The sequence below is a fragment of a genome, unplaced genomic scaffold (genome assembly GCF_019419815.1).
Source record: "Pyrus x bretschneideri cultivar Hongxiangsu unplaced genomic scaffold, Pyrus_bretschneideri_v1 Contig38, whole genome shotgun sequence".
Lineage (NCBI taxonomy): Eukaryota > Viridiplantae > Streptophyta > Magnoliopsida > Rosales > Rosaceae > Pyrus > Pyrus x bretschneideri.
Window position 1 is genome coordinate 2,158,290 of NW_025999701.1, and position 13,320 is coordinate 2,171,609.

Below are 13,320 nucleotides of genomic sequence, written 5' to 3' on the forward strand. Positions count from 1 at the left end.
ATTGGATTGGTTTAATGTTGAGTTTTGTATTAATCATTAAATAAAGTTATTACCTAATTTTTTTGTTAACATTTAAAATTTTCAAACGTTTTTCATTAATTTTTTTTAAAAAAATAAATCATGTTGCACGCCCTAACTACGTGTTTGTTGATTGAGAAAATAAAAGAATTGGAAGAAAGTCAAGGTCCTAAATAAATTAAGTAGACTTTAAGGTTAGTTGACTAACTTCATAGAAAATTTGGCTTTCGTCTTTTGACAGCTACCAAAGATTGCCCGCACAGTTGGAGTGGCGCTTCAATCAATTTCAGAATACTTCCTAAATTTCTAAAATCACAAAAAATAAAATAAAATAAAAAATTTCTTATTGTCAAATTTTCTTAAAATTTTATGTTCTGCAACTGTTGCATAAGAGCACAATCACTCAATATTAACTTTTTAGAGGATGATTATCCACTTTTACATTTAACATTTATTGTACTTCAAGTGCAAAATTCAATTCCACCGTAATTTTCTTAATTCCATTATTCCATTGCAATCCAATAAAAACACCCTAAACTTCAGTAGGTAGAATCTCATCTCGACTAAGATTAGCATAAAAATTACATACCCATGCGACAAGTTTCTGATGACATGGCCAACACCAATGATATTAACCATCCCCTTGTGACACCAATCAACATTAAGTTTTACTGAACTCACAGGAGGAGGTTCCCAATGAAGAAAAGCATGTGTTTGAAAGGAGTTTATTCTGTTAAATAATTAAGAGATTTTGTAAGGAAAATGCTAGGGAGACCATTTTTTAAACCATATTTGAAAACTACATGATATGACGGTTGATGGCTGGACTTCTGTTTGGCAAGTAGTATTTTTTTTCCAAAAGCAAGTGGTAATAATCTTAGTAACTTGAGAGTATTCAATTGAGAATTTGAATGATTTAAAAAGAGTTATCAATTCTTTAAGTTTAATAGAGTTCAACAGACTCCATGTGAACTTTAGATAAATTCATCCAAAATTTTAGGAGACATTCGTGATTTACTAAAGCCTAAAATCTTTTCTAATTCATGTCTCATACCATTCGACCCTTCTACTACTGGTCTGGCATGAAAAGAGAAATTGCTGAGTATGTAAGCAAGTGCTTGATTTGTCAGTAGGTTAAGGCAAAAAGGAAGAAACCATTTGGGTTAATGCGGCCTCTTCCCATCCCTCACTGGAAATGGGGAAAAAAATGCAGTAAATTCATAAAAAGTAATTAAATCTGACATGCAATATATAAGCTGACGTGGACACGAGTCAAATGACTATTTTTAGTTTTTCATTTTACATACCGGACTATTAAAAACATGATCTTTTTTAGGGATTAAAATGAAGTTTTCTATAAAGTGAATTAGAATAGTAATGGCACATCTTTGGTATTTTTGTAAGGAGCCTTTTTTCTCTTCTATTCACTCCTATTTAATCATGTTTATTGTTTTTGTTTGATTTATTCAATTGGATGATCAAAAAATAGAGAGGTGTTGAAAATGTTAAAGGTGTGTGAAAAACCAACTTCCGTTCATAAGAGCTGGAGTAGTGTCTTGATAAGGGTGTTACATACTTGACTTTTCGTTATTGACAATTTGACACAAATTTATTTAATGTTCACCATTATTTGTTCTCCTCACCAACATCAAGTGAAGAAAACAAATGTAAGACAGTAATAAAAAAAAATAAAAAATAAAAAACAGAAATAAAAGTAAAAAATCATAATACATCTTAAAAGCATCTTCAAATGAGATGTCAAAAAAGTTCATATCAGCAATGACAGTAAAAAAAATTAATGATTTTTTCAACCAAAATGCCAATTCCTATGTGGCATGACATCTCCTTTAGAGATGTTCTAAATCATAAGAATTAAATGGGTTTTTGAACTTTAATCCTTCAAGAAGATTAAAATTTAATAAAATCTGGTGTTTGATTAAATATCGAGATTTTTTTGTAAACAAACGATATTATCTACAGTAAGGGGGTGGGGGAGTGGGCTAAGTCTCATAATGGGCTAACAATAATGTGGTTCAAATCCGAATTTGGCGAGAATCGAACCTAAGACTTCTCACTTACCAATGAAGAGGAATACTACTAGACCGTAGTACTAAGTGGCAATTACATATCAATTTTAGACCTTTAATGTATACTTAATTCAAATTTATATTATATTTTTGTTTTAATATTTAACGATTTAATGCCTCCACATTAAACTTTAAATTTATTATTATACACGTTCTAATTCATTAATTTTGGGTAACTTCCATATTGAAGCTCATATCATTATGGACAAAAACAACAAACCTGGAGATTATTTGCAGTGTCTGCGAGTACAGATGAGAAGAAAGGGCGTGACCAATGGAGAATTCTTGGCAGCAGGATTCAAGGAGCAAATAACCCACGTCTTGTTATTGGAGAGTTCAAGGATATCTTGGACAAAAGATTTTTCAATGTGCCGGAAATATGGGATAGAACATCAGGTGTCTCTATGCAAGTGGTGAGATTCTTCTATTTAAAAAATAAAATTTCCTACCATTTAAATAATAACGCATGGTGTACCACTTGTGTTACGGTTACAAAGAAATTTCTATCTTGGATGAGCATGAGAAGGAGGGAGGGAACCTGAAGACCAAGGCAAGCATGACAGACTTTAGGGATTTTGTAACCCTTGATGGTCTAATTGATCTAGGCTTCACGGGTTATCCCTTTACGTAGAAAATCAGGAGAGGATGGATTTATACAACAAAGATTGGACCGGGGATTAGCATCGCTTTAATGGTTCAATTTGGTATGATTTGTATTTTTAATGTTTTAGTTCACTAGGTTTGCTAGATTTGGTATGATCAATTTGGTACGGTTTGTATTTTTTATGTTTTAGTTCATTAGGTCCGATACATTTGGTGTGGTCAATTTGGTATAGTTTGTATTTTTTATGTTTTAGTCCATTAGGTCTGGTCAATTTGGTACGGTTTGTATTTTTTATGTTTTAGTTCATTTGGTCCAATAATTTTTGCATTATTGATTTGTTAGGCCTTATACATTAATTATGGTTTACAAACTAGAAAAAACTTCATTTTAATCCCTGAATAAGATTATTTTTTCAATAACATTGTACGTAAGATTAAAAATTAAAAATAGTCCTCCATGTCAGATTATAGAATTCCATGTCACATTCAATATGTGTGTGTGTGTGTGTGTGTGTATATATATATTTAAATTTTGTTGCATTTTTAGTTTCCCTGTTTACCCTTTATTGAAATTCCTGGTATAGTAGATGCTATCACACATACAATCATACTCAATTCGATGGAATTGTTTGATCTTAAAGGGAATCTTCTATAATTTCGCACGTGAGGGGTTATTTCTTGGTTTCATTACTCTCTTAAAACCAATTAGAGAAACAAATATATAATTAATTTTCCAAAAATGCTTACTTAACTAGATCCATAATTAACATGTTCGTTATAACAATAACATTATGGTCATTACCATAAACCTCTATGTTTTATTCCAATCAAAGAACCCAAATAACTTAGAAACCATGATAAAAAAAAAAAGCCAGGAAATTCAAAGACCAAAAATCTTGTTGTATTCGGAAGAAAAAAACAGAAAAAAGGGCTTTTAGTTTTAGATGCCAAATTGATGGTGAATCTAGAAATAAATGAAAAACAAAACAACACAAATAGAGAAAATGGAATGTGAAATCACAACCTAATTAACAGTACCGAATTTATAGGACCTAAACTTTTTAACATACCAAATTTATTGAACCTAATCTATCATACCTAGTGAACTAAAACATAAAAAATACAAATCGTACCAAATTGACCGTACCGAATCTATCGAACCTAAACTATATAACGTACCTAATTGATCATACCGAAACTATTAGACATAAATTAGTGCATTCTTCACACAATATAAAATTTCAATAAAACAAAAAAAAAAAAACAAAACAAAAAACAAAAAGTAGGTATTTATAGACAGTAAAGATGGTATTTTTCAGACAATGAAGATGGAGGTTACTTTAATGAGTGACAATGACGTAATAGTTACATTTTTCAAATTTTGATGGTGGAGGTTATATTGTAGATAGTAAGGATGACATTTTTGTAAATAGTAGTAAAACTTGTGGTTTTATTATAAGTGACTTGTCATGGTGCATTAAAATGAAGGATCTTTTTTAGACATTGCTAAAAATCATCTTTGACAAGCCCTTATCTCTAAAAGTCCCTTTACAAAATGCTTTTCAATTTTTTGTGTTTGAATCCCTTAAAAGGGGTAATATAGTCAAACAAAAAATGCAGTAAATTCATAAAAAGTAATTAAATCTGACATGCAGTATATAAGCTGATGTGGATATGAGTCAAATGACTATTTTTAATTTTTCATCTTACATACGGTACTATTAAAAACATAATCTTTTTTAGGGATTAAAATGAAGTTTTCCAAAAAGTGAATTAGAATAGTAATGGCACATCTTTGGTATTTTTGTAAGGAGCCCTTTTTCTCTTCCATTCACTCCTATTTAATCATATTCATTGTTTTTGTTTGATTTATTCAATTGAATGATCGAAAATTAGAGAGGTGTTGAAAATGTTAAAGGTGTGTGAAAAACCAACTTTCGTTCATAAGAGCTAGAGTAGCATCTTGATAAGGTTGTTACACACTTGACTTTTCATTATCGAAAATTTGACACCAATTTATTTAATTTTCACCATTATGACAGTAGAACAAAAAAAAAAAAAAAAAAAAAAAAAAACAGAAAAGATAGCTAGTCCACAGCATCCATGATCAATTCTGAAGGCGATATGAAGGAATAGCGAGCAGATTCTTGGCCCTTGAAACTGCAAGACCAAACTCCTCAGTCATATCCAACTCATTTGGCAACATGTTATCTGGAAGTTCCCAATCAAAACAATGCACAAGCTGAGCCAACACAAAGTGTACCACAGTAATCCCTAACTGCATTCCAACGCAACGTCTTCTGCCAGAGCCAAACGGTAGAATCTTAAAGTAGTGTCCTCTAACATCAACATTGCTATCCTCAAACCTCTCTGGTACGAACTTCTCTGCATCTTCCCAAGCACTTGGGTCTCTCACGATTGCCCACACGTTTACGATAACGCTTGACTTTTTCGGTATGTGGTAGCCATCGACAGTGCAATCTTCGATGGCTGCATGAGGAAGCAACAATGGTAACACAGGATGTAGCCTCATGGTTTCCTTCTCTACCATATCCAAATACTCCAATTTCTCCGTGTCTGATTCCTCCACCATTCTATTCAGACCTACAACATTTTCTATCTCCTTTTGGACTTTCTTCATAACCTGTGGATGCCTCATGAGTTCCGAGAGCGCCCACAGGACAGTTGTTGATGATGTGTCCGCTGAGGCCACTAACATGTCCTGCTAATAAATTTTCCATTGCTAGATGAAGTATGTATAGCAGGATGACATATGTACATAGATGACAATTTAATGTACATGATAAATCATAAATTTGTATCGTCAATAATCAATCTTGTATATTCAAACAACTGTTGACCTATGGTTCACAAGCACAATCTAAGACCACGTCATGCTAAATTGTCTAACAAGAAACAATTTCGTTTTAATTTGAAGTAGAAGAGGTCGGGCTCTATAAGAATCCTGGACTGTGTAGTGAAGGAAAGTCTTCTAGGTGATCTGTCATGCCTACTTCTGTTGGACAGAGAGGTTGCCCAAATTGCACCTTCCACCTGAACGTCTGATCCTTCCTTTGTCTTGGCATACAATATCACAAAATAGGTCCCACTAGGTAGGCCAAAATTAATGTTCGGGCTAGATCTATCCCTCGCACAACTCCTCTTTGGTCTTGCATGTCGGGCAAGGTTTGTTGCTTGGTGTTTTGCAATATGAGTTTGCTATGAGTTTAAATGGTGCCTTTGTGGGGCCTTTGTTAGGCCTTGAGGCTCACAATCACAGCTAATATGGATCTGAGCGTGTCACTGTCATCTTTGTATAATAGATTGTTCTTTTTTGGTTATAAACTGGGTTGATTACTTACGCCACAAGTTACTTAGACTTCTTGATTCTATTGAATTGTTACATATTGGTTAAGTTTGTATAAAGTTTTTTTTCTTGCCTTGTAAGCAAGGACTTTTACTCATAATATTGTATGTCCAAATAAAAGGAGTTCAGGGCCTTTCCAACAATTTCTTGTATTACAGTTAATACTAAAGAAGCAAGCTTAATTAGTTTAGCCAGATTAATCATAGATGAAACTTTGAACGAAAAGTAGTTGAAACTGATTTAAAACACAAAGGAAGATACATTAAACAACATATCTACTTTATGTAAGTACAAACAAAAGAGACTCGGGGAAAAATTATAACCTTGTTAGGCAAGGTTCATCTTCTTGCAACCTCTTCTCTTTGTGTTTTAACAGGGGTTGTAATCTTTGGAGAATGAGATGTAAATCGGGTTTACTAAAGGGATTCAATACTACAATACTAGGCAAAAGTAGCAGAGCTTCTAAAACTTGACAAAAGATGGCTTTCTATGGTGGATCTATGATTAAAAAGATACAGTCTGGACAAAATGAAGGTTTCTGGTTTCTTGCTTGTCTGAGAGCAAAGTTGGATGTCTTTTGATTGATTGGTTGAGTGTCCTTGTGTTTTGTGTCCCTTGCTGCTTTTAAAGACTTTTTAACCCGATTGTCCAAGCCTTAATGGTGAGTCACCACTTATTTACCTGTCCATGCCCTTGAAAAGTTCTTTTTGCTGAAGGTGAGATGCCCTCTGAGTGTCACTTCTCACATAGGCTTGTTGCTTATTCCGTGGCAAAAATGATTTTTAATTCTGCATGGGTTGTTGACTTGTCCAAGCCCAATCGTCCCTTTGCCTTTTGTGTTCTTCCGCTTCCATTCTCACTAAACCCATCATTAAATATCCACTCAAACACGATCATAAGAAAAGTTAGCATTTTTGAGTTGACAAGCAAAGAAAAACGAGTTTAAAATTTAAGTGGCAGGAGAAGAGGAGGGGGGGGGGGGGGGGGGGGGGGGGGTGGGTGATGGGGGATGGTGGGGTTGTTGGGTTGGGGGTTGGGGTGGTGGTGAAGATCCCAAGCAAGAGAAGGGGGATCCGAAGTACGTGCTTTTCTTAGCATTACTTGGTCTCCATAATATTTCTTTCCCATTCAAAGCGCAAATAATCTATTTGTTGACGAGACAAGCAATTTGGATGGTCCCTTGCCTACCACATTTCAAACAATATCTAAAAGAGGTTGACAGGCATGGAATTCTTCCATCTTTTGTGAACAAGTTACAGCGTAATATCCTTCCAAGGTTGGTAAAATGTGTCGAATTAGAGACTGGTCATAAGCTTATTTCTTATAACACTAATATTGTCCTAACTTGGTAATACCATCAACACAATCTGTCAGGTGTGGAGTTTTATCGTAAACTGATTCGCTATTAGTTGAAGTGGGGTTAGGATATTTTAACTCTTCTTTTCTTAGAGATATGGTCGATGGGGGATATTTCTACACGCTCTTTCACGTGGGACCTAATTAGTGAGTCACAAGTGGAAGACCCACACATCAACAACTATGTGGAACCAAGAGAACTCACCATACACGCAGGGTCAAGAGACCCACCATCATCGTATGGGGTCAAGGAGATCCACTTCTCAGATACGCAGTTGATGTAAGATATTTTAACAAAATATCCTGTAAAAAATTGTATAGACAGAATAAATTACATCGCATTCGAGTAGGCTAACAAAACAACAAATGTGAGACAGAAAAAGGAACTGTTTTCCCAACATGGGAGCCTTGTCCTGGTAAACAAAATGATAACTTACACCCACATCCTTTAAAAGTCAAAAGACTAGCAGAGCCATCAATCTTGATTTCCCAAAACAAAACGATAACTTACACCCATATCCTTTAATGGTCTAAAGACTAGTAGAGCCATCAATGTTGATCAGTTTCGCAATTCCAGTGATCGCAATAAAACATTACAAAATATTTATAGGAAAGGAAAGAAACAGGTTGGAGAGGTCTTAGATACTATTATCTTTAAGGACGAATTAAACAACATTAATTTTAGTCTATTGTAAGGTTTAACCCGCTTTTCGACTTTCTTAACGTAGATAAAATTGTATATCATTCATTATTCACCGATTTTATTACCTTGAGAATACAAAAGTTGCATTATGTGAGTTGCATTTTGTGGGAAAGTTCAAAAGTTTTGATATAATCAAAATCAATCAGAATTCTATGGTACATATGGAAGACATCAAAGATCAACCAACATCATCAATGTTTAGCTTTAATTTTTATACTCCATAAGATCCATTCATTCAATCATTTCATACATCAAATATTTAATGACAAAATTAATTTTTACTAAATTATAACACGTCAATTGAATGAATATATTTTTTGTATTGATGAAAATAGATATAACCGTTAATCGATGGGAAATCCGTTACCTGATGGGTATGATTATGGATAATAACCGATGGTTCATTTGCAGTTATGAATATCGTTAATTTTCGTGATAATAGGAATAGATATAATATTTTTGTCCTCAAATCGAACAATTGTCATCCCTATTTGTACCTGGCAAACAAACGACCATCTTTTAACACAAAAGCCTCTGCAACCGAAATGATGACACCATCAAGATCCAAAGCACCAGCCCAATAGGTTGACACTGGCAAACGACCATCCCTAAGAACAAACGTAGTTGCAGCTTTCTCCTAACAAACCGATTTGTCAAATTTTAATTTTAAAAAGCCATGAGAGGGAGGACGCCAACAAATAATTTATCAATGACACTGGCTACTCTTTGAGTTTTTTTTTTTTGTTAAATTAGCCTCAAAATAGGATAAACCAACTCTAGCTGGAATTGCAATGCTCCTGGAAAGACGAGGAATATACTTCGAAACACTTTGTTATTTCTATCATTCTAAATTTGCCAACAATTTGAAAAGAGCTTTACTGAGCTCACTCAAACCATTGCACTTGACACTGTTAATAGATTCCAACCAATCCAAGATATCGTTCAACTGAACGGTATTATTCAACCAAGGATTCAGCAGCGAACAGTTCCACATTTCTTCTGCAAACTCACAATTAAGAAAGAGATGATTTTGAGTCTGATCATCCTTTCCACACAAAGGACACGATTTATCCATATTTTGAATATATTTACTTAACCTCACCCTAGTGTTCAATCTACCATGAATAAGAAGGCAAGCAAAAATTGTTACCATATGCGGGATAATTAACTTTCACAACCTCTTAAGGAGCTTTTGCCGATTCACTTCTTGGTTTTTATTGCTCTGGATCCAAGTGGCTGACTTAATTGAAAGCTTATCAGAAGAGGAGTGGTCCTAAATAAAGTAATCCTCCTTCTCACAGTATCCACATCCAAGACTTACAAGAGTTTATCCCTGTCCCAACTCTTATTATCAATAAAATCACTAACTTTAACTTTCGGATTACTGTTTTGCCCTTGACTTACCAGAATAAGATGGAATAATGGACAAGGAAAAACCCATCCATGGGTCAAAAAAATGATATCCTTACCATTACCCACCACCCACCTCATTCTCATGTGAATAATGTGTCTATTAATTAAAATGTCTTTTCAAGCCACAGTGATTTTGCTTAATCTTGCAACCTAGGAAATCACACTTTTTTAAGTATTTCTTTTTCACAGCTTGGACCCATCAATTATTGTCATCCTTTAAAACTTTCCAACCTAATAGCATGACAAACATAATTGAAATGATCCACTCTTCTAATACCTAATCCCCCTTGGTCCTCCGAATTACACAGTTCGCTCCAAGCTATAGGCGAAAATTTCCTATCTCTCCCCCATATCAACCTTCTGTAAAACAACCAAAATTCTATTTTAAAGAGTTAAATTTAAAAATTAAGATAACTCAACTCCATGAGATGATGTAAAGGAGTATTTACTATAGCAAAATGAACAGTCTCTCTTTAAATTTAGAGTGTAACAACTCACTTGCAAAATATTAAAAAAATAATAAAAAAACTCAAGTGTAGAGCAATGAGAAAAGGAAGAGGGAGAATGTTGTTTTACAAAATGAGTGGGTTTAGTTTGAATTGTTAATAATAATATATTCAAAGCTTGTTAAAATGGAGCGGCTTTTTTTATTTCTTTTTTTTTTTGTTTTTTTAGGAGAAGAAGGATAATTCATTCAACATCAACATCATAACAATTACACCAACCGCATGTAAATCAGAAAGGTCTTGCAAAAAACCTTGACCGCGTAAACCAGAGGGATAAACCTTGGCCATGGAAAAAGAGACCGTACATGCACAGTACAAATGAACTCCAACCATGACACTACGCACTAGCCATGGAGTCTCGTTTCAACCCAAAACGATGACTCACGACATTGTACACTATAACAAGGCAATCCATGTGTCACAAAATTAGCTTCTGTTCATACATAGACAACCATGCGCTTAATCAAAATCCGAATCCCATCCACAAAAACCTTGTCCGCAACCGAACAAATTCCATTATTGTTAATAAGTTGAATTGGGTAGCTAAAATAAAGCATTGTTATAAATGAAAATTTAAACTGTTATAAATGAAAATTTAAACTGAGTATTTAAAATAGTTTTTTGGCATTGTTCCCATGCTAGTTTAACAATAATTTCTCTTGGAGATGCTTTAAGACACGTTTAGGAAGGTTTTATGAAGGCGTTTGTTCTTGGGGTGCTTGGTACAATTCTGTTGAGCTCATAAAATATTTTTAATATCAGGATAAGCTCAATCAATCATTTATGTTGTGAGAAGAGGTCAATAAATATAAAGTTTATCAAGCAGTAATTTCTTTCCCAAGCAAGTGGTATTTAATCCAAGGATTTAAAAAGAGTTATATATTCATAAAGTTTAATAGAGTTCAATAAAAAAACTGAAAGAATGTCAAGGTCCTAAGTAGAATTTGAATAAAATTTGGCTTTCTTCTGTTGACTGCTATCAAAGATCGCCCGCACAGTTGTAGCGGTGCTTCAATCATTTTCGGTATGCTGTCTAGACTGCTACAACCACACACACACACACAAACACAAAAAAAAAAAAAAAAAAAAAAAAAAAAAAAAAAAAAAACAAACAAACAAACAAACAAAATTTCCTATGTTATTGTCAAATTTTCTTAAAATCATATAGTCTATAACTACTGCATAAGAGCACAAGAAGTCATACTAACTTTTCAGAGGATGATTGTTGACTGCTACCAAAGATGGCCCGCACAGTTGGAATGGTGCTTCAATCATTTTCAGTATGCTTTCAAGAATGCTACAACCACAAAAACAAAAAAAACAAAAAAACCAAAAAAAAAAAAAATCTTATGTTATTGTCAAATTTTCTTAAAATCATAGTCTACAACTACTGCATAAGAGCACAAGAGCTCAATACTAACTCTTCAGAGGGTGCTTATCTACTTTTGCATTTAACATTTATTGTACTTCAAGTGCAAAATTCGATTTCGTCATAATCTTTTAATTCCATTATTCTTTTTCGGTAACAATTTCATTATTCCACGCAAGTTACAACCCAATAACACTCTAAAATTCAGCACGTAGAATCTCACCTCAACCAAGATTAGCATAAAAACCAGGTACCCATGCCCTACGAGTTTCTGAGGACACGATTAGCACCAATGGTATTAACCATCCCCTTGTGACACCAATCCACATTAAGCTTTACTCTACTAAATAATTAAGAGCATTTTGTAAAGGAAATTGGTAGGGAGATCATTTTTTAGACCATATTTGAAAGCTACATGATGTGACGGTTCATAACTAGATTTTTGTTTAGCAAGTAGTATTTTTTTTTCCTTTTCCCAAAAGCAAGTGGTATTAATCTTAGTAACTTTAGTGTATTCAATTTAGAATTTGAAGGATTTAAATAGAGTTATAAATTCTTTAAGTTTAACAGAGTTCAATAGACTCCATGTGAACTTTAGATAAATTCATTAAAAAAATTAGGAGACATGCATGATTTACTAAAGCCTAAAATCTTTTTTAATTCCTCTAAATCTATCAAAATCGTTTAATTTTTAAAATCCTTTAAATTTAAATTTTGATTGAATATACCATGAGTTTATATACTCTTTTAAAAATCTTGATTACATACCTCTAAACTTTCATGAATTCATTTAAAATTCTTTGAATTTGTAAACTCTTTTAAAATCCTTCAAAATCATAATTGAATACACCCAAGACTCTATCTGATGGACTAATAAAAAGGGACGAGGCTTGATAGGCCAGCCCAGCCCTAATTTTTCAACCCAGTCTTAGGGTTGGGCCTTAGCCTACCCAATTATAAATGGGTAGGGCTTAGGCCTTGCATTTTAGGTTCGATTCTTAAGCTTGACCCGATGTGATTTGGTGTAATTTAAGTACACAGAAGGCTAGAAGCTTATTTTGATGTCATTTGTAGACGTTTTTTTTGTTTTTGAAGTGATGTTGGATTGATGGTTTCAAAAGTTTGGGATTCGAAATTGTTTCTCATTTTGGAAAATGAACAATCCAATATGCTATTAGACCCTTAAAATGAGTAATCAAAAGGCCGAAAGCTTATTCGGTGTCAGTTGTACGTGTTTTGGTTTTTGAGCGTTTGGCAACTGAAAACATCCAATACTCATTAGACCCATAAAAAATGAGCACTCAAAAAGCCAAAGTTTTATTTTGTGTCATGTGTACATGTTTTTAGTTTTTGGAGTGTTGTTGTAATTATGAGGTCAAAAGTTCTTTACCTTAAATTATTTCTCATTTTGGCAAATGCAAATGAACGCATCCAATACACTATTAGACCTCATTAAATTATTACTCCAAAGACCAAAAGCTTATTTGGTATCATTTGTACGTGCCTATTGTTTTTTAAGTGTTGTTGTTTTGATGGGATCAAAAGTTCGTCATTTGAAATATTTGTTTTTCAACACTTATATATAATGGCTATATTTACCAAACAAATACTTATTTGGAATGGAAAATGAGAACTAATAAAATTAAAAAGTCTTATATTTTTTTTTTAAGTAAAAAAATCTTATATTTAATTTTCAACAACTTTACTATTTTTATATTTAAATGAAAATAATTAAAGAGCTAACATTTGGGCCGAGCAGAGCGACTCGCTCATTGGCCCGAATTTTTTCGACCAGTGGGTTGAGTCAGGGCCTTACATATTCGGCATATAGTTAGCTCGGCCAGCCCAATTTTTCTTAGACATCAAAAATATAAGGCCGCTCAGCGACCATTTCATTA

At 33.5% G+C, this 13,320-nt stretch overlaps 1 protein-coding gene across 1 annotated transcript; it reads right to left on the reverse strand.

Moving 5' to 3' along the window:
* Positions 1-4,815: 4,815 nt before the first annotated feature.
* Positions 4,816-5,427, reverse strand: LOC103961833 (cytochrome P450 71AU50-like). Its single transcript, XM_009374447.1, has one exon. The coding sequence runs from the start codon at positions 5,425-5,427 to the stop codon at positions 4,816-4,818; it is 612 nt and encodes a 203-aa protein (XP_009372722.1).
* Between the last annotated feature and the right edge of the window lie 7,893 nt (positions 5,428-13,320).

What these genes read in the sequence shown, in the direction of transcription:
- LOC103961833 (XM_009374447.1), bottom strand. Translation starts at nt 5,427, where the DNA reads ATGTTAGTGGCCTCAGCGGACACATCATCAACAACTGTCCTGTGGGCG.